This window comes from Schistosoma haematobium, chromosome 1, assembly GCF_000699445.3.
Source record: "Schistosoma haematobium chromosome 1, whole genome shotgun sequence".
NCBI lineage: Eukaryota > Metazoa > Platyhelminthes > Trematoda > Strigeidida > Schistosomatidae > Schistosoma > Schistosoma haematobium.
The window spans coordinates 64,667,008-64,690,272 of record NC_067196.1 but is presented as its reverse complement, the minus strand read 5'-3'; the positions used below and the strand labels follow the sequence as shown (position 1 = coordinate 64,690,272).

Genomic DNA, 23,265 nt, shown 5'->3' with positions numbered 1-23,265 from the left:
TTTAATAGAACTACGGAAAATCAATATGAACTATAGCACTCAATTAGTATTGATCGTATTCGATTATTAATTATCTTAAATTTAATATCATTCACCGAGAAGTGTGGTACTTAATCATAGGAAACAGATGAACCGAAAGGTAATTATATGGAGACATTCTTTCAAGGGAATCATGAAGAAGTATGATAGACAATAATCTAATGATAACATTCCTAATTTTGGTGTTCAGTACAATGGACTAACGGTACAAGATGAACTTACTTTTCCTTTCAAAGTTCACCAAGAATTTCGAGTTTTTGAACCTAATCATTTATAAAAACCTAGTTAAAAAGTTCGATTACCACTAATGACTAAACAACATGTGTTCGGTCTGTGCTTAGTGATCATTTAGTGTTTAAATATATTGTTAGTCACTCGTTTTTCGTTTAGTTCAATTATAAATACCGTGATACTCAGCGACTCGAGTTTAAAAGTCACAGTAATACCAATAACCTCATGAATGAAAATACGCGTTGTTGATAAGTTTAAAGCACCACAACATCTACCTACATTCAAGGAGTTCTGACTATTTTATTTAACTTATTTTTGGATGAACTATTTTCATAACAAGTTTAGTAATTTAAATTTTATACAAGGAAGTAGATGTATATATAAGCAAAAGAGATAGATACATAAGGCAGAATTGTTTAGAAGTCAGAATAATTATTAAAACCATGCACTAAATTATCTACTTAATCTTTAAAAGAAACATAGAATTTAACCATATTGATAAACTGAGGATATTATACTTATCTGTTCAATTAAGTTGATAATAATGATAATCTTCCAATTTTATTTCTTTTCTTCTAGGTGAACCGTTAACTGCTTGTCCTTTGTGTAAAGACGGTGATGCTGGTGCACGTGGAGAAATAGGGGATCCAGGTGAAAATGGTGAAAAAGGAAGTGATGGTATGCCAGGTGATAGAGGTGATATGGGTCGACTAGGTGAAGATGGTTTAATCGGTCTACCGGGAACCAAAGGTGAAAAAGTAAGTTATCTCTTTACACCAACTCATTCCTCTGTAATGTTATAACATCACGAACATCAATTTGATCTATTTTATATCATAATATACTTAGTAAGATGTTGGGTGGTTAAACGAAATCTACTGTAAAGCCTGGATCTATATATTTTATTGATTAGCACTCAGTACTAAAGTGCTTCTTCATTCTTAACACGAAGTGGTACTTCCCCTCCTGAGTGGATGTATATCACTCAGCATCAAAATCAGAGTTGTTGTTGTGCTATTAAATTATTGACTGGCCTATTATGACCATCAATAACAGTATAATTCACAAAAAGAAGCAATTACAACAAATCACATTATCTTATTTCAATGTTATGGATGCAATTGTCAAAATGAAACTAATTCTTTCTCACAGTAAATGAAAAAAAAGGTTTATTATTCTTGAAAAAAAGAAAGAAAACTGGAACATTTCATGTTCCAGTTTTCTTCATTAATTAATAGTCATAATTACATGTAATTCATCATCTTTTTAAAAAAAAGCAAAACAGAAAAACAGATTGAAATGAATCACTGTTGTTTGGATCAAGGAGAAGAAATTCATAATTTACAATCATGATCAGATAAATGTAACGATAGTTTTGTCAATCAAATTACCTACTGCAATAATAATCATAATAATGGAAAACATTTATAATAAAACAAATGGAAGTATAATTTGAAACTTGTAAGAAATTACGACTATAATGAAAATGAAATTTATCGCAAAAGTTTGATAAATTTCTAAGGGTAATGCCTTATGCAAACTGATAACAAATTTTGAGAGCATTCCATAAAATCATCTTGGAAATTATAATCAACTTTTCACTTATAACTAATTTAGTGATGAAACCTTTGAAGATGTTTTGGAGTCTGTATAGTTAGTTACGTCGAGGGTGGTGCAAGGTGACATTGAATGAAGATAATTATGTAGACATCTGTCCTCATTCATAACCTGATTGACTTCACAAGTCTTTTTCAGTCCAATTTCTAGGGATTATTTTTAAAACAATTTATTAAAGAATTTGTAGATCACCAATGTAGGTGATTTATGTGGATGATCGACGGTATAATCGAGTTGGAAGAGGATAGTATAAGTTCATGGATTACGTCAAATTCACAACTCGTGGTCAGTATCTAACGTAGATTACCCTTTCGTGTTATCTGTATACTGTGGCTTCTTTGATGGCTCTATATAACAAACATGATAATAATGGATAACCATATTTATACGAACAGATAAGAGAAATACAATGTATAATTATTACCACGAGAACCAGCCTATGAGGTGCTATTAATTGATCCTCGTTAATCATCCCTGCCCTTGGCGATGGTCGATAAACTGTCTAGAGTTCGATGATCTGTCGCGTAGCGTAGAAAAGGTTCAGCTTGATATTCGATTAGGCTATGGCTCAATGAGATCTTGCTGGCCTTGCAAGTTATGTGTCGATTATGAACAATGATGATACTTCTTCAACCTTATTTAGCTATCTAGAGATTAAATGCTCTCCGCTAAACCGATAACCTTGGTTTCGAGCTCTGGCTGGTTTATGGATGCCCACTTCTGATGAATCGTATATCAAGAGGAAATAGCTCCTCATTGCTTCCTAGTTTTCAATACCTGTCCAACTTTAATCAGTCCTAAATGTAAATGATAGATATCAGTTTAGTTTTTTTTATTTGCTAAATTACGTAAGCATTTTGTATGTACTTAGTATGAATTCAAGAATAATTAACGATGGAAATTTGTTTAATTCTAGTTTGTCATATCCGTAACTACTGCAAAAGTGTATCTTTCCAATCCCACACAAACTGCTAAACAGTAGGCTTGAATTTCTGTTGATAAACAAACTTGTTTTACAATACATGATACCTATAACGTACAAATATATTCACTTATTCAACTATTGTGTGAATGAATAGCATTCAGAAATAAAACATTTATTACTCATTATTATAGATGAGTCATAATAGACATATCATTATTCAGTTTTTATTGACCTTTCCCTTACATATTATAAAATCATGTATTAGAAACTACATAAAATTACATCGTTTTAAGCACTTATCTTACTTTTTACCTAGTGAAATGATTAATGGTTTCCCTATATGTATCACCATTTGTAAGTTAATAAAACTCCAATGTTCGTTAATGCGAAATGCTGTCAGAAGAAGCTATAGTCTTTAGTATTCATCCGTTTATGGTAGTGTTCATATTACTTCTGGCAGATCTGATTGAAAGATTAGTCTGATTCAATAAGATATATATCTACACAAAAGGATGTTATTCTTCAAAAGAACGATGTGGTACATGCCCAGACTGAGTACATGTGTGGTAATTTTGAACATATACAAATAGATTTTAAGTGATTAAAAGTAAACAGTATGAAAATTTTGACCTACGTCCCGTGTTTTCTCTCATGTTTTGTTTTCTAAAATTGATGGTTAAATTTATAAGTTCTATTATTTTTGTCCTCTAGTACTGCATAATGTGTTCCTCTGATGGAAAAAAAAATACAAAGTCGATACTAAGTTAAGTGATCTAATATAGTGATTGAAAGTGACTGAGGAGAATATCTGGGCACAGATTTTGAACCGATTGACTCTTGTTGACCAAATGTGTCTGGATTTTGGAGGCAAGTGAGAGGAAACACATTATCCATCTGTATTGAATATAGTTTCATGTAATAAATTTCATTTTCATTTATTTGCCTAATTGAATCTAAAGACTGCTGTATAGGGTCCGTTGTAGTTCTAATGCTTTATTTTTTTTACATAGAACCACTCTAATAAATGTTTTTTAGTTCTACATGTTTATAGTATATCATTGAACAAATCAACACACGTTTTAAATATTTCATGATTAAAATACTCAAATAAATTGTTTTAAGCTAAAGTTACCTTCATCAATATTGAACAATAATTAATAAAATATCGCTGATGTCAGTAAATGACCAAATTTTAATTTGATGGGCAAAAATTTGATTTTTACAAATATTCACGTATGAAATTGTAGGGTCGTATTGGTGAAGATGGTTTTAATGGTGATCCCGGTGAACCTGGAGAATCTGCTATTGTATCTCGGGTTGTAGAAGATGTTATTCCAGGCGATGAAGGTGATGAAGGTCATGAAGGTAGTATTGGTGATATTGGCGATAGAGGCGATGAAGGAGAACCTGGTCATGTTGGTGATGAGGGTCTTAAAGGACAACAAGTAAGAAACCTTCTCTTCAGTTAATTTACTAAACAAATTGTTTAGATTATGATGACATAATGAACTAATATTGCCGGTAATAATCACTTCTCAAAAGAGTAATCAAAAATGAAAAATTATTTATCTTCACTTTAATAAATATTGTAAACTCTTAACGCACTTTGTAACAATTTCCGAAAAGTAATTCATATTATTCGAAGACATATTTAAAGTTGAATAGTTCACATTGAAGTATTTGGTTGTGATCTGATAATCTTAGCTATAAAAATGAAAATTCATTATTATACTAAAACTGTGATCAAGTATAAATCACACGAAAATACGGTCATTTAAAATTCTTGGATATCTGTATCACGGGTTCGTATGTCAGCAAAATATCGTCAATTTTGTTTGGAAATGGTCAATTGCAAGTAGGTTTGAACTAATACTAATTAAATCAGTTGATAAATAAAGTCTAAGATCTCAAAATGATATGGTTTCGAATAGATGAGTAGAATACCTTGGGTACTACCTGGTAGTTAGGTACTGTTAACTTATGTGCTCCAAGAAGAATGAAACTTGATTTTCGATCTAACTACTACCACATATGAATGTGAAATGTAAAAGAGACGGTAGTTTGCGTAAAACATTACTGATAAATATGTATGAGCTTTAAATAATGGTGCTCAGTGTCTATATGAAGAAAAATGGACTTATTGATCAGAAGTCCCGAATTTTGACCAAATGATCTCAGGTCTAAACTCTGCTTATTCTTTTTTGATTTGGGCGAACTAGTCGTATCACCAGCCATCACGAAAAAAGAATGTACTTTGTAATTCATCAAACTAAATAACAGTAACACTTTGTTGCGTTTTATTCAGACGTTTTATACTCTTATTAACTTCCCCACTATTAAAGAGTATCAAAATAAAATAGAGACATCCATTCACTGCTTATCAATATTCAGTTATTTTCATGTCATTTTCAGTTTGCGACAGAGTCACCCCTATCTGTAAACTTCTTTCTTAGGAAATAGCACTAATCAAATTTTTTCACATCTTAATCGTTGTATTTTACAATCTGTTCTCAGTTGTAGATCAGTTTTCATGTTGTTATTCTATGTTCTGTATACTGACATAGTTTGTATGTCTCATTCGAAAATTTGGTAATTAATTCGGTTCCAATAATTACTTTAAGACTATAGCATAATAACCATTATTTTCTACAAAATCATTACAGGGTACAGATGGTGAACAAGGACCAATTGGTGAAGTTGGAGATGATGGTGACGATGGTGAAACAGGTGAAGATGGTATCGATGTCAAAGGTATGGTTGGTGAATTGGGTGAAAGGGGTGATGAGGGTTCAGTCGGTGAGAAAGGTGAAAAAGGCATAGCTGGAGTGATGACCAACTGTACAATTGATTGGAGACAATTAGTAGCAAAAAATGAATCTGGTAATAGAAAAAAACGATTGAAATTTTTAAATACATCTGTAATTTATAGACAAATTGAGATTTTAACTGGGTTTTTTTAATAACGTTGTTTCAAGCAAATAAAAATCTATTAATGTCATCTGCTTAGAATATTGGCTATATGGTGTTTCAATCTAAGATGCTTACATTTTACTCTGCCTTTCTACAATAAAAAAAGCAAACATAGTTTTCCAGTTTTCCTCCAACACGTATATTTATTGCATTTATTGACCTTTTCAGGTAACCATTCTGTAATTATAGAAACTAACAATAAAATAAGACATCCTATCTAAACTGCTTACGCTTATTAGTGTGAATTCTGTATGGTTATCAATGAAAAGTTATTAATTTAAAGCATTCACAGTGGTTCTTATTAATTCTAGTTTACTCTCGAAAAATAGTTCATTAATGCTCTAAATTCAGTTATTCTTGAAGTCAGGAATCAGTTAACAATAAACATATTAAGATATGACTAAAAAATTCATCAACTTAAGGTCGTTATACTTCGAATCAGCACAAAATTATGTAGTCTGATAAGAATGAGCATAATCGAATAATAAAATCCATGAGATAGTGTTGAAATTCACTATTCAGTGGACGACAGAGAATGAATATATTTCCCCAATTAAAATTGATTTTAAGTTATTCCATTTACGCTCACTATCCCTTAATGAAGGTTGTCACGCAGACCACAGTCAAGTAGTCTCCACCACCTGACACAAATCCATCCCAAAGTCAGTAACTTCAAACAATTATATGTTTTAGTTTGGCCACCAGTGAACATCTTACAACTTACTCCTATGCCGTTCAATATATTAGGTCTAAGTAGATCGTCATTGTACGTGTCCTAGCCATCTAAATTAATGAAATTTAATAGTCTCACCAATCAAGCTATCATCCCTACCCAGCTACCATCTCCTCATCGCAGCATTAACCACTCGTACATGATCTATAGTTTGATTATGCTTGTGGATCAGTCTTTACAACCTATTCATTTGTTGAACATTCGAAGGTCATGTCACATAACCATGAGATAAAGTAAAGAGTACTGATGAACAGTACATTCACTCTTTTGAGGAGGGCAACAAACACCCTGTCTACACCAGAAATTGAGAAAATTAGCAAAATCTGGGTAAGTTTTTTTGTATTCATGTTGAGATCTTGTCAGCCACCAACTTGCCAGGACTGATGAGACTTCCAAAATGTGTAAAATGATCAATTTATACAGAACGGAACCTATTATTTCTTAACTACTAGTTACGATTATGTTCAGAGTTAGAGTTCCCTTCAACTGCAGTAAATATACCAATCTTAATATAGAATCTAAAAGCCAAATTTATCTTGTGTGTGAGGGACGAAATGAAATAGTTCAGTATTAACTGATTCCTAAACAATAATCTTTGGATTCCAGATTTACCTCTTGTCCCAATTCAACTACATGCTGTCTGAAAATCAAGTGATTTGTTATTCCAAAAATAAATTACAAAGTTCCTTATACTTAGCGAGTGAATAAATGTAAAACCATTCATATGATTTCTGTATTATATTTGTACTAATATTTATCGGATTAAAGCACCAAAACATTTATTCCACACGAATACAATTGTACATTGTAGTCTGTTACGGAAAGGTTGACTTTCCATTCTTAACTGTCTGTGCACTTCGACTAAATAACTGCTGACACATTAATCGACTAATAGCGCAATATATTCAGAAGTTGAGATGAAGTGTGTTAGAAACAGTTTATTTGGAACGTTCAGGTGACGCAAAAAGAAAGTGAGAGAATCAATGAATACTAATTAGCAAACAAATATGTATGTAAGGGAGAATAAGTTATTGAACGTTCAAAGCAGTCAATGTTCTAGCTGGTCAGAGAGATAAGTGTTGGCTGAAACCCATGCATTCGATCATACATAATCACTTCTACAAGAATGCATGTACATACAGAAGTATGGGTGAATTATTACGGACTAAAAATGTCCATACGATGAGTAGGTTCACTGAGAGGTATAGTCAATTTGAACATGTACAAGCTTATGGATATGTAGATAGGGTCACTTATAAACCTACTTCACTCAATAATAAACGGTAACTTACATTATTACACTAACATAACGGATATTTCTTGAAAAAAAAGACAACTCAACTTCTCAAAATTTAACAGATTGACATAAATACTTCCATAAAAAAGCAATAAGGCAAGAGATAGTCTGATTTATTAAATAAATTTCAAGTAGTGATAATTGCCTACCATAGTTTCATTTTATTTTTTCCAGACAAAATATTCTCTCGTAATTTCAGCATTTTTTCCTAAAATAAAGACCTAACTTAATTAGAATGGTTACAGTCATGTTTTATCTTAGGGTGGTGAGAGATTTGAGGAATTATTTTGGACATTATTTCAGTTGAACTAAACATCTTGATAAATTGTATTGTGATCTGAAACCTTTAGCTCTTTCTTGTACTCCTTATCCCATAGCCTATTTCGACATTATCACTTATTTTATTCCATTAGATTAGTCATAGGATTAGGAAATCTATAATTTTATTCATTCAAATTTTAAGTTACTTTACACGAATAATCATAAAGCATCACTATCTGCTAAACGATTTCATTTTTCTTTTTAAGTGAGTTGGTTGAAAATAAGTTCTATTCAATTGTATAACAGATTTCATGTTTGTAAGTATGAATATTATGTTCTTTAGAATACTAAATTATCAGATTGATGAATAAAAACAGTTGAGATTTATGAGTACGTTTACTTTGTTTTGGCATTTATTCAGAATTGATTGGCGACCGTGGGGAGAAAGGAGATGATGGTGAGGTTGGTGAAAAAGGCTCCCGAGGCATTGATGGACGAAAAGGCGAAATAGGTCAAACGGCAGCACCATCCGAACGAGGTGAAACTGGTTTTCCAGGTCCTGATGGGGAAAAAGGAGATCCGGGTCCACCAGGTAGGATTCACATGATTTTTATCAATAAAATTCTTGCACTTAGAAATCCAGATCATCATTCCATTAAACTTCCCATTATATATTTAATGTAGGTATTGAAGGTCCTCAAGGACTTCAGGGAGATCCTGGTCAAGTGATTGATGGGATCGAAGGAGATATCGGTGAACAAGGTCCTGAAGGCCCAAAAGGATTTAAGGGTGAGTAATAATATTTCATCATATCATCAATTACAAATCTGGTTTGTTGTAGACTAGTAGATTAAAAATCGACGATATTTTTAAAAGGTGCATATCATTTCCAATTAGTAACTCTTGCTATATTTCTCGTCTTAAAGCGGATTGAAAAAAACAGTGGTAATTTAACTAGACCAATAAATATGAATAATATTATTATATTTCTTTTTGTTATATGTTTTTGAAAGATCTAACTCAAAACTCTTGCTTCTTGTAACCTAGAATAGCCTGTTTTAGGTTTTCAGCATGAAAATACAAAATCAGAGTTATGAAGTACATCGATTTTACCAGTGACATTTTACTTAAGAAGACATTGCAAATACATAAAATATTATAAACCTCCTTTAATAACTCTCTTACAGGGGAAGAAGGCGATGTGGGTGATAATGGTGATTCACCAGAACGTATCAAGGGTGAACGTGGACCCGACGGTGAACCTGGAACTGAAGGAGACGAAGGAGAACCAGGTATTCCTGGACAAAAAGGAGAACCTGGGGCTGAAGGTACGCACTCAAAGTGTTAAGAATATTTTATAATTAGTTACATCAGTGATTAATATGCATGAAGGCCGAACTAACTGTAAATATTATCATTTCAAGCCGGTCAGCAAGGAGAAACTGGTAGCCCTGGAGAAAAGGGAGATTCTGGACCTAAAGGTCTACCTGGCCCTAAAGGAGAACCCAGTTCGGATATGGAGTCGGGTGATCAAGGTCCTAAGGGTGAACCCGGTTTAATGGGATCAGAAGGAGAAAAGGGTGGTGCTGGTGACGTTGCTGAATGCAATGAAGCCGGTTTAATCGGAGATCCTGGACCTGATGGAGCAATGGGAACAATTGGCATTCCAGGTGATGATGGAGAACAAGGAGAAGATGGTGATGTTGGACCGGAAGGAGAACTGGGTCCTGATGGTGAGTTAAATTAATATCTTAACATATTGTTGGGTCTACGTATTATGACTAGTCAAAAAGATATCATAAAAATAATGGCACTAATCTTAGTTAGACATCTGTTAAAAACCAGGAAACACTGGACGTCCGTTTCGTTCTAGTACGGAACTTACCAGTGAGCATCCGGAACCCTACAAGGGATTGATCTTAAGACTTTTGGGTCGCACAGCGAGCGCTCAACCTCTAGACTAATGGACCTTTATTTAGTGTTTTATATATTTGACTGTGATTAGCGACTTTGTGAAATCATCTTTCAATGTCATTGACGGAGTAACTGATCCGTACTCGACATGGATGAACCCCAATAATTACAGCGTCTCATTAAGGTTCTAAGGGTTACGTCTCCAAATTAGTCAATGGCAAGCACATGTCAAATTGTCATAGGATTTTCTGGATATGGTTGAATTTTGTAGAATACACTACCGACTAATCTTAGTTAAACATCCGCTGAAATACATGAAGCACAAACCGCTTAAGTACGATATAGAAAAGTTTTATTGGCTACCATGGGAACTATATACGTTGAGTCACAGTGTACTTTCGAACACCATGATATCTCTTTCGATTATTGGTTAATCAGAGTCAAATCTTTCGCACGTCTACTTCGCATCATAGAGTAAAAGAATTAGAATGGTAGGAATGTTCAGTGATTACTTTGAAATCCGTTTTTCCTAATATGAAACTGACACATTTCCATCAAATTTAACAAAAAAACTTTTACATCATTTTGTTGAACCTGTAACAGATCAATACACTTAGTCTTTCATATTGTGTGCTTATCTACAAGCCCACAAAGCAATCGAACAATAAATCGCCTGATGAAGGTAAAAGTATATTATTCTGACGGTCATAAATGACCTACCAAATTAAGTTAGATGATATGAAAGATTGGTGTGGATTTAAAGCATCGTTGCGGATATTTAATTATTTATATTATCTTTTCGATTAGATTTCGGATGGATTGAATGATGATGCGTTTGCCCAATAAAGTGTTAGGGTTATGAGTTAGGATTAAGGATATAAGGATTTCTAGCGTGATTACAAACATAGAGACCTAATAAGTTCATTAATCGCGCTAAAACCATAAATCTTTTGTAAGTTTATCATTTTGATTTGCAACATGAATCTCACAAAACCTGTAATCTGAATGGACAGTGTTTAGTTGGTTTGATTGAAGGTCACTCTTGACGCCTCATAACCGTAATTATAACATACTTTTCCCTTAGATCTGATTGTTCTCGTTTCTTGTTTTTTCTATTAGTGTTCAAATGTAGAATTTTTACTCGTGCAACCAATAAGGCTAGTTGACTTTTAATGTTGCTCCCCCTATCTCTCTCTCACAAGAAAATAGTTGTAAATCGACTTTCGGACTGATTTATAGTTTTAATAATGTTCGAGTTCTATCTCCTTTTAATAGTAACCTCGGAAATCTTACATTTTGTTTATCTTATTGTATAATTTTCAAACGTTAAAAAAACATAATCCAGATTGATGAGTCTTTGTAAACAATTTTGTTAATCTGTAATTAAGTCGGTTAATTCATATTTCCCATAATTATCATAATTATTGGATGAAAATTCGCAAATAATAAAAGTATAAGTACTACGTTCAATTTAGTCTAACGAGTTCCAGGAATTCAGCATTGAGGAGTTTACGAAGGGAATAAAATCACTAATTACTTTTATAATTATTTTAAAAACCCTGAAAACAATTATTATTTGACAATCATCTGATTTTTAACAGAGAAATATATGCAAAATCAGATAACTTTCAAGGTGAGTAGTTAGTGCTGACTTGATATATTCTTTTTAACTCCTGAACTACGGAAATGAAAAGTTAACCTAATCAATTTATTATCGAATTCAGTTGATTCAAATGATATGGAGCGATTTTCGATGATCTTACGACCATGTCAACACAAAAGCTAATTGACTTAAGGTTAATTATACTGTACTAATCTAAATACAAATAATCGTCATCATTTGGATGCCAAAGTTATCATGGTCAATTTTTTATGCTTTAAATGAAATTTGCAATAAAATCAGTCAAAATTGTATTTACTCATTCTTACTTATGTAATTTAAAAAACTCGTCCAGATTATTTTAATTGGAAACTTTTAGTGAACATTGAACTTCATTGAAATCTCCGAAAATATCCACATCTAGTCAATATGTGATATGAGCTACTTGTATCCACATAAGTAGTATAGAACGATGGTCAGACATAAAATGTATTTCAGTGGAATATCGAGAAGGAAAGAACGGCAACAGAGAGCAATCAGTATGAAAATGCATGAACAATGAAATCTAAGACGATCGACAAAAGGAACATTCAAGTTTGAGACAATTGATTGAAATTTTGCAAATTAACTATTTAAAACAATTAGTCCCTTTGATAAATTTCGATAATGATTTAGAAGACGAAGATTATCAGAACTATGTGATATATTAGCGCAATACACTTCGAACAATCTGGTCACACATATACTTGTTAAGAGCATTTATATATAAAAATAAAAGGTCAACTAGGCAGGAAACGGGGTAAGAGGAGATAAGGATAATGATAAGAGTAATAATAATAATAATGTGAACACAATTTGAAACCTAATCACTCTGCATAATAAGCCAGGGTAGGTTTAAGGTAAGAACAAACTGTGTTCGAACACATAAAGGGGGTTTGAATTTTCGTATGGCTAAGGCTTCAATAAACCTTAGTATACGCCCTTTTACACTTTTATACAGCACTACAAAAGCTGAATTTAGATCAATCTTGTGTTGTTGTCCACTACAAATGTTGTTTATCGTCCAAGTTGACTTAATAAATTTGTAGATAACTTTTATTAAGTTGTTTGGAATTCAATAGTTTTATATTAGATGTAGACATGGGTTTTAATTGAGCTATTCGACTTTATATCTTAACTATATATTTAATCGTTATAGAGACATACAAACAAACAGTTTACAAATTAAAGGAATACTAAAAAAAACGTTTTTTGAAAGTTTACGAAACATTTGAAAATCTGATTAGGTGAATTGAATGAATTGTATATAAATTATATAATTGGTTATGATATTTATTCACTTGGAAACTTATCATACTAAACAAAATGTACAAATTTCATCATACACTTTCAATAACAAAAGGAAATCAATCACAATATTTAGTTGAAACAAACGATTATTTGATTATCTTACGAACTAGACAACAGTATAAATGTAATGAACAGTAAGTTAAGTGTACAATAAATAGAAATAAAGTAAATGATGATTTAGTTGAACAGACATTAAGAAGATTAATCTTTTTACATTTTGAATGCTGTGAAATGTTTAGTAATATCAGCTTCAGAAAGAAAAAAATAATCAGAAATAATAATTAATCGGTAACACAGATAGGTTGTTCTCTCATTTTCTTTATGTTACATAATTGTAGGTAATCAACTGTATGTTGATGAATGAAAATTATCCTTAATGAAATAATTAACTTTAATTTAAATATTGTTGTAATGAATTTCTCCACTACTTTTAATTGTTTTAACCATCATTATATAGTAGATCGTATTTACACATATATATATTTGTGTGAAATAACACCGTTTTGTTGTTTTTTTTTTTCTTTGCGTGTTGATTTTTAGGAGAACATGGTGAGATTGGCGATATAGGAATAGAAGGTATTCGTGGTATTACTGGAGAAAAAGGTGAACCAGGTAGTATGGGTGATATAGGTGAAAAGGGCTCTCCTGGTCCAGAGGGTGAAACTGGAGATATTGGCCCACAAGGTAAAATCAAGTTTACATAACGATTTTCATTTTCATTACTGTATGACTTTTTCACCATTCTAAAACAAGAACACTTAGTTTCATTTTAGAGGATCTTGTATAGTTCGTAAAATTAACGAACAATTTCATTACGAAAAATGTAAATGGTTAACAGGAGTAGTTAATATAACTAAAGCTTATAGAATAATAATATTATTTTAAAAGCTTAAGTGCTTAATATATATAGCTTGAAGGTCATTAGTTTGAGTTTAACCATTGTTCAAATATTTGTTTTCTATATACGTCAACATTCATAAATTATTTTCAGTATAGGGTTATAGAAATTGTTTAATTTCATTGAAATTATGAATCGATTTAAGTTAGGGCTCGATTACGGGATCGTGGACACACACTGTTGAGGATTCCACATTTGGATGAAACGCCCGTTCAATACTTCCACGTTTTCAATGGTGGTCTAACTGAAATCGATTCATGATTTCAAAAAAAATTTTAAACTAATTCAAGATTTATCATTGTATTAATTTTTATGAAATCTTTACAGGTTACCCACTTTTAAGAAGCCTACGAGTACGAAGTGAATATTTTTTCTAATTATTCAATCCAGCAATAACTTTTGGAGTATTATAATAAAAATTAATTAACGTCATAACAACATTTCCGTAAATGAAAGGTAATTATGTATCCTAAGATGAATCACTGTTTACAAACTAGAAGTAATTACAATAGAAGCATATTATTTGCAAGGTGTCCTACATAGATAACTACAGTGAAAATCAATCATCTAGTTTCCAAAGATTTTTAAGTACTGTTTGACACCAACAAAATCTTGATAATCTAATTAGTATATATACAATTGAATTGCTATGTAATTTTCACATGGGTTTCATCCACTGATTTTTAATGAATCACTTCAAAAGTGTGCTGCGAAGTCAATTTATCTGCGTATAATGTACGTTGATCATTCATCTGGACTATTGCATTGTAGGCCCACAGGGTGCGGATGGTTCTCAGGGTCCAACTGGTGATCCTGGACCGAGTGGGGAGTTTGTGGAAGGTGAACGAGGAGATACTGGGCCAGATGGAACTCAGGGAGAACAAGGTGAGAAGGGTGAACCTGGTCCACCTGGAGAAGTTGGTGAAACAGGTCCTACCGCTGAAACTCTACCCGGTATCAAAGGGGAACCTGGACAACCCGGTGAAGATGGTCAGTTAGGTGAACCTGGGTTAGATGGTAACGATGGAGAACCTGGGCTAAAAGGTGATGAAGGTTTAGTGGGGGAGCCTGGGTCAAAGGTAGGGATTTTCTTTTTAAGTAAAACCATTTGTTACTTTTCTTTATTGAGAATGACATAATCGTGAGAGTATTTTATAGTTTTAAGCCAATCATGTAGTTTGTTTTAACAATATATGGGGTCTAAAATGTCACCTAACTTATAAGATATTTTAATTAAAAAATAGTGCTTTAAAAATATACGGTAAATTTAACAACCATCAGATTAACTACTAACCAAGGTTTTTTTCACTTCAGGGTTCACGTGGTCCACGCGGTAAAGTCGGGAATGTTGGTGCAGAGGGTAGTAGAGGAGCCAAAGGAAACGTTGGTTCTGAGGGTGAGCTGGGTCCAGATGGTGAAAAAGGGGATAGGGGGGAAGCAGGTGATATTGGTCCTCCCGGTAATACGACTGCTGGACTCAAAGGGAGGGAGGGACTGGAAGGACCTCAAGGAGTAGAAGGTCAAGCTGGTGACTTAGGGGAACAAGGAGAATCAGGTCTGTAGAACTAAAATTGATGGTTATGTGTCATATTGACATCGGTTATTTAAAATAAGTATTCATTTTTTTGGATATTTATGCCTAGAAATTACAATAATCAATGTTTTTATATTTCAAAGTCTTTATTAAAATAATAATCATCCATAAAATCGAACAATATATGTTACGTTTACTTAATCTCGATTGTGATCTATAGAGTTAGTGAAGTTTGCTTTGCTTTCCTCAAACTGAAATTCTTTGCCTGTTCCACTTTTGTGATCATTTTTAGTCTGGTTAACAATGTAATACCAGTTTTTATGTTTAGTAATATTTTTTGATAAGTTTCTGAAAGATAAAAAGGTTCTAATTATTGTTTGTCCTAATCTTATAGACCATTTCTTCGCTCATAACCTTCTCCTAGACAATAGGACTCATATTTTAGATTTAAAGCTTTTAGTAGTTATTTGTCTGTCCTTAAACTATACTTGAGTATGATTAATTGGGTAGAAGCGGACAATTTTCCACATTTAAACAAACACGAGTATCGTCTATGTAACTCACTAATTTCGATTGGATTAACATGTTAATTTCACCTTTAATATCGTTCAATTATAATGGTTTATATCCGAATCCTATAATCATATAAATCAACTAATCTGTTCTAGTTCATCTTGCTTCCAGTAATTCTAAAATATACCGTTAAAATTCTCATTTTTGGGGTTATAAGTTGGAAAGTTTGTATTGGCTGTTTTAAACTCTAAAGTGGTGTATAAGTTACCAGTTCTATTTCTCATGCTATTCATTATAAATCAAAACAATTCTAAAAATGTTAGTTTATATTGACAGAGTCTATTGAATAGTCTATTTCTAGCAATTTAACTTTAACATATATTATTAGTCAATTGCCTTTTTTATTTACTCAATGTTATTTCATTTGATTTGACAAATTCAATAATCATTTATTACTAACTCCATATTTTAAAAATGTTATAATATGTATGACATTTCAAGGTATACCCGGTGAAGAAGGTGATCAAGGTGATGAAGGACCAACTGGTGAGACTGGAGAAATCGGAACACCTGGTTTAGAAGGTGATATAGGACCTGAAGGAAACGAAGGTAATGTAATTCAGCAGATAAGCACAGTATTTAATTAACTGAATATTTGAAATGATTTATCTATGTATCTTAGCTCTAAGCCAAATATTTTGTATGAGGGATAATCATACAATGCAACTGTCGAGATCGGATTATATGAGACAGAGCTTAAACTCGCAATCTACTGGTTTCAAGTCAAGTGATTTTACTTATTAGTCATATTCTTTAAGGAGAATTTCTTGCTCATACTATTTATTAATAAATGATAGGAACAATCATCTGTTTCATACTTGTTTATCATACTCATGAATATGCTTAATCATATAGTCTATCCGCCATTGAGGCCAAGCGATGTATTCTGTGTTACTTGTTTATTTTCATCGTGATCCAGACTCTATAATCCATACTTAAGCTTACGATAGTATTAATACATACAAAATCTTCACAATTACTCCAGGGATTTAATTTTCTAAACTTTCTAAAACGTTGAACTTGTCAGATTAGGAAAATTTTATACAAGAAATTGTACTCAGAATTTCCCATCAAATCATACGGTCATTTTAAAAACAAAACCATTAGTATGAAAGACACTAATTGACGTATACTTTGCAAGATATCGAGAGATAGATTGTTTTATTTAAGTTACCTTATCAGATATTGAAATATTTTCATTTATTATCAAAGTAATCATATGAAAAATTATTCCAGACAATGCTTTAGCTTATTCATTTGGATTATACCACTCAGCCATTATCTTGAATATAACTTCTTGAATTCACTTAATTTCATCTAAATTAATCAAATTATTTATCACAGTTACCTGAAAATATAAAGCTATTTCGCATTACCAGTAACAATAGATATATCTTTAGTAACTGTTTTTTGTTTTTACAAGTATTTGGTCATGGTATTTTCTGCTTTCTACTCACTGTATTTAAGGTCCAATCGGAGAGCAAGGTTCGGAAGGAGATGTTGGTATGATAGGAGTATATGGACCAGAGGGAGAAAAAGGCGGACCAGGTCTTAGAGGTGATTCAGGTGAAGCCGCCAAAAACTGTTCCATTGGGCCGAAAGGTCAACAAGGTCGACTAGGCCCACTGGGGTTACCTGGACCACAGGGACCACCTGGCGATCAAGGTTTGTAGAATTTTAGGAATATATATTAATTTGGTAGTGACAGCTCATTAATCCTTAATGTTGATCAATTAAAAACATCTGTAATTTATCACTACCATTTTTTTAGCTGTCATTCCATCCCGTCTAACATCGAACCGCTTCTTTTGGAAAACAGAGACATCAAACAGAAAAACGTTAGCATATTTACAAAGAAACTTCATGATCAATTTTTGCCTGGCTTTATATATTGGAAATAATAGTTTGTATATTTCTTGAGACTTAAAGATATACAAGATCAGTCATTGGTAAAGTTGAAAGGTCGCATCACTATAAGTAAGAACATTAAGCCAATGAGTAAAGTTGTATGAATATAGTCCTAAACTGAGAAATGGCATGTTGTTGTTAATATGATAATAGAAATAACGATCGCATGTGAACTAAAGAAAAATTGACTGATACTTTGATAGGAAGAGGGTTCGGAAGAACTAAACGTAGAAGAGATTAATGGTGAGTGTTTATAATTTTTTGCTTAAGTAGTATTATAATACTGTTTTTCGCTAGATCAAACAAAGTATCTCGATATATCTGCTTGGAACATACAAGCTTGGTTTTTCTAGTTGATCCTGATGGTCTTCGTTATGTAGTAGAGGGCTAATTTTGGGTTTTCTGGTAAACTATTCGGTACTTGGTTTGAAATAGAAAACATTTCTATCTCGTTATGATACTTACCATCTATAAGATGAAGAAAAAGAGCACACTACGAACATGATATTTTTTCTATCCCTACCATATATAAAAGTTGGTGAGCACCCAAAGATTACGATACCAAAGTACAGCCGATGTCATTCTTTCCACATTAGCAGTTATGGTAATATACGTACGATGATGAATTCACTGTCATTAAGTATATATCTTTTAGCATGAATATTGATAATTACTAGGCATTCGAGTATTTTTAGTATTCCTCTGGGTTCGTTGATTTAGTTTTATTAATTAACAATGTACTTTCAGTTGTAGAGTATGCGGATTATTTTAAACAAAATAACAATGTTCTTTCATTCTATAAAAAGGACTACCTGGGCTACGTGGTAAAGATGGTCCACCAGGGGTTGGAGTAATTGGAGCACCAGGGGAACTTGGTGATACTGGACACATCGGTCTACCTGGAGAAGCAGGTATTGATGATCTATTTTTTATGTCTATTTACTTATGCCCCTAATATTATATTATGGATGTATAGCGAAATGCTTTCTGCAGGAGATACTTTAATCAAGTGCCCATAGATCTTTACAGGATAACTATAAATACATTAATCTCTCTAATTCTTTGTGAATTTGGTTAAAATACTCAGTCATTTGAGTTATTTTCCTTTTAAGATTGAGTAACAGTGGTGATAAGAAAATCTGTTTCATAAATGATGGTATGTTCAGCTCATTATACTGAAATTAAAAATCAGTTTATCAAATAAACGGTAGACAAGGGTAAGTGATACGTTGTTTTCTACTGAGCTATAGCTCTTAGCACCAGATCTCACTATTATTTTAAATGAAGTAATTATTTATTGATAACATTATTAAAATAGCGTTATTCTTACTACCTTCCAGGAGAACCAGGTGATCAAGGTCCTGAAGGCCCTTCAGGTTTGGCCGCTCTTACTGGTGAGCCAGGAATGAAAGGAGAACGAGGAATACCAGGAGATATTGGGGATCCGGGGGTGGGAGGTGTGCAAGGTCTTCCTGGTTACGATGGAGAAAAAGGTATACAGGGATCACAAGGTTCATCAGGAATAGATGGAATTGATGGTATTATGGGACCAAAAGGGTTTTCTGGAGATCAAGGTCCGTCAGGGAATCGTGGACAAACTGGTGATCAAGGCGAAATGGGAGAAGCTGGTATCCAGGGTCCAAAGGGAGCTCAAGGAGTTGCAACAAGAGGGGAGCTTGGTGAAATAGGTGATCCTGGGGAAAATGGAGCTCTTGGAGAACAAGGAGACCCGGGTCCTGATGGTGAAGTGGGGGATGATGGAGATATTGGTGAAAAAGGAGAAAAAGGTCAACCTGGACTAGTAGAGGGTGAGAGAGGTGAAGTAGGTGATGTAGGGGAGCGTGGAGATATTGGAGAAGTTGGACCTCCTGGTCCTCTCGGTGATGTTGGCCCCAAAGGTAAAAATGGTGAGAAGGGACAACCAGGTCAAACAAATTACTCCTCTATATTATTTGCTCGTCATTACCAGACGCCGTTTGTCGATGACCTTACATGTCCAACTGGGACTAATAAACTGTTCACTGGTTACAGCTACGTTATGGGAGGAGGTGTGGATGATTTAGTCAGTATGGATTTAGGTAAAGCAATCCAAATTACATGGATAAAATACATCCTGTGGCATTTTTTTTATAAAATTGTTTCTCTGTCAGACTATTAAGCCATATATGAGTATGTTTCTCATGTACACTCAGAATAACTAGGCATATTATCATCCTAGAGAATTTGAACTGGTATAAAAATATTCTGTAAATTGTAATATTTCCTAAATTTATAAATGAAATCAGCCTGTGTATTGACAATCATTGTTGATTTTACGAATCACTTTACATTGGAAAAATATTAACAATCAATGGATTTATAGTTCAGATGAATATGTACTTTAAAGGCAAAAAGTAGTTGTTTTTTTATCTCTCCCAACATAAATAAACCTAATTAAGTTCAAATATATTTCTTGTAGTTAATAACATTAATTGTTGTTGGAGAAATTCATTTTATATTATAGTATGTGTTCAACAGAGTGTAGTGAACAAGAACACAAGTGGGGACAATCGAATGCATTTGAGCACAAAATTACAGAATATTTCACTAAAATCTGAGAACTATACATTAAATAGTTAATTCGCAAAATTTCAATCAATTGTCTCAAAAATGGAAGGTTTCTTTTGTCCATCATCTTAGATTTCATTGTTCATGCATTTTCATACCAGTTGCTCTCCGTTGCTGTTCTTTCCTTCTCGATCTTCTACTGAGATACATTTTATGTCTGACCGTTGTTATATACTACTTATGTGGATATAAGAATCTCACACCACAAGGGTAATGTAATTAATGTTAAATAAGTCAACGATGAAATCAATAGTGATTTCAAAAACAAACATCAGAAAACAAGTCATCGATAGCATTGAATTCAACAGATTCTGGATATCCAATTGATTTCAATAGCATAATGGTCTTTCAAAAAGATTTTGTATTGTATGGAAAGAGAGCTAAAGTCTGACATATATGGGTAAACTCAATTGATCAAAATAGGAGAGATGGAATATAATCAGCTATCCCATGATAACTATTAATTAGTAGGAGAATCTGAATTTCATTTTACATTTTATTTTTTTCAATTAGTCTTTTATCATGTGGACAACAATGACTACTTTTATTTGTTCTAATCATTTAATTTATTTGAACATACAATAAACAATTAGCTGGTTTAATACAACAACACAAACTTACATTAACTGTTTATTTGTTTTCATTTTTTACATGCTGTGGCATTCGATTTACAATATCTATCAAAATGAGGCGCTTTAGACACATTGAAGTTTCTCACATCAGATCCACACACAATTTCTTCACATTAACTGATTCATACACCCAGTGACAAATCTCACTATCATCATTGTTAACATTATTAGACAATTCGTTTAGTATACAGTTAATATGTGAACGATGTATTTATAGTTGAGAATTTTGATATTTGATTATTTCCCTTGGAAAAACTTGGACCAGAATGCCGACGGAAACGCTGAATTCGTTTTAAGTTCTATGGCTGAGATTTTTCACAAAAATAATTTACTTCTTAATGGTGTACCTGTTGTTTTTAATCAATCGGTCATTTCCTTCTCCCATACTGACACTTCATATAGCTCTGTTTCATTGTATCATTCTATTCGTTGTATAATTATTTGGTGAAATATTTCTTACTCGTGTCAAAGTTAGAAATATATAGACTGAAATGAAAATGAAAATGGGAAGTGACCACTAACACCCTTTCAAGTTTTTTCTAAATTTAAAAATCTAGTATAATATGTATACTATCTTAGTATGGGACTAATATTCTTTAGGTCACATGTTAAACGGTGAATATTAATTAGCTTGTCAAATCGTTCCTGAAAATAAGATTCCTGAGCTGTCTCCAATAGTCGGCCTTCAGTATTTTAAACTAAAAAACAGCATTTACAGTCGAGTAATTGGTTAATCGTATTTTTTTGATACAAATGGACTTTTCAAAATTCATATTTAGGTACACCAAGTTCATGTTTGTCAAAGTTCAGTTCATTACCAATGACTCAATGTGAAAGAGATACAACTTGTCAATCAAGTATGAGGCATGAACGATCCTACTGGTTGGCCACATTGGTACCTCGATCTGAACAACCGATTCCAGTAGATCAAACGGCTGATCAAATTGCTAGATGTGTAGTCTGTGAAGCTCCTGCACATGTGTTTGCTTTTCACAGTCAAGGTGAAACATTACAACCATGTCCGAATACTTGGACTGAATTGTGGACAGGTGTTAGTTTAATACTTGTAAGTTATTTGATATTTTCGGAATTCCTAAGACGGTAAAGGAAATCGATAGAAATCAATCATCACCTTTTAAAATCGACGTAATTTCTCGATTTGATTATGAAATAATGATTTGAATTAATACATTCAGAAAGTTTTCTTTATTTCTAGAATGGAGGGTTTTCTACGGTTTCCAGCTCATTTAGACACAAAACATAACCATGAATATTTACTTTTCTGCATTTAACATAGTCCCATTATTTGTCCAGGGAGAAAATTTTCTCTTGGAAAAAAGAATATCATTTGGTGATAAGGATTACATTCGAAATTTAGTTGTTTTTAGATTACTTATCAAAGGTTAAGAAATTAGTGAAGTTTGAGTAAATCTATTTGGGATGTATATTAATTCATTTGTAAATGAATAAAACTTTATATTTACTCCTTTCACTTGTAATGTACTTTCATTCCATCAGCTGTTTAAGATTTAAGTCAATGATGTTTTATTCATATGCTAGATATCGTAATCAATATGTACTTGACATAAACAAGTAACAGTGATATCCATTAATTTCAAAGTCTTTTGATTAGATCATATTATCTCCTCAACTGCTTTAATCAGCATAAGCTTTAGATTGTTCAGTCACTGAATAATAACAAATGTCATTTTTATCAAGTTCTTAGTTCGGATCAAATTTTACCGATCATGTCAAATAGTGGTCACTAGTCTGAATAACTCAACATCGCTTGATTCGAATAACTCAGTCGCAAAATCTCGGATTATGAAAATGGGTAACCTCGGTTCAAATCTTACAGGGAGCATCATTGCCTTAAGGTTTTAGATAAACCTCAGTGGCGAGTACTAATTAACGCAAAACCAGGAGTTCCTGCCGACTACCCCCAACTACCTAACATCACAGTAAAAATTTTGTCTGTTAAAGGGAAGAAACTGGTTAAAAGTAATATTCCATCAATAATGCAGAGTGACACCAGGTAACGGACCATTGAAAACTAGGGATATCTGTCTCCCCTCACTTCCTGAATTAGTAATATGTAAACATAACCTCATATAAGATTGAACTTAATAGCTTTGAGTACTACGACGAGAACCATATTTTCCAACCGCTGATGTGG

General features: G+C 32.7%; 1 protein-coding gene across 1 annotated transcript in view; it reads left to right on the top strand.

Annotated features, from left to right (window-relative positions):
- The window catches only part of COL4A1_2 (collagen, type IV, alpha), a 63,383-nt gene that overhangs the window by 38,917 nt on the left and 1,201 nt on the right, over positions 1-23,265 (top strand). Inside the window, exons 20-34 of the mRNA XM_051209367.1 lie at positions 850-1,028; positions 4,060-4,257; positions 5,476-5,692; positions 8,495-8,665; positions 8,758-8,862; positions 9,261-9,401; positions 9,498-9,806; positions 13,478-13,621; positions 14,607-14,914; positions 15,150-15,390; positions 16,384-16,491; positions 17,410-17,607; positions 18,657-18,761; positions 19,191-19,928; positions 21,869-22,155. Coding sequence (XP_051074821.1) covers positions 850-1,028; positions 4,060-4,257; positions 5,476-5,692; positions 8,495-8,665; positions 8,758-8,862; positions 9,261-9,401; positions 9,498-9,806; positions 13,478-13,621; positions 14,607-14,914; positions 15,150-15,390; positions 16,384-16,491; positions 17,410-17,607; positions 18,657-18,761; positions 19,191-19,928; positions 21,869-22,155 — 3,449 coding nt within the window. The remainder of the gene's footprint in view (positions 1-849; positions 1,029-4,059; positions 4,258-5,475; positions 5,693-8,494; positions 8,666-8,757; positions 8,863-9,260; positions 9,402-9,497; positions 9,807-13,477; positions 13,622-14,606; positions 14,915-15,149; positions 15,391-16,383; positions 16,492-17,409; positions 17,608-18,656; positions 18,762-19,190; positions 19,929-21,868; positions 22,156-23,265) is intronic.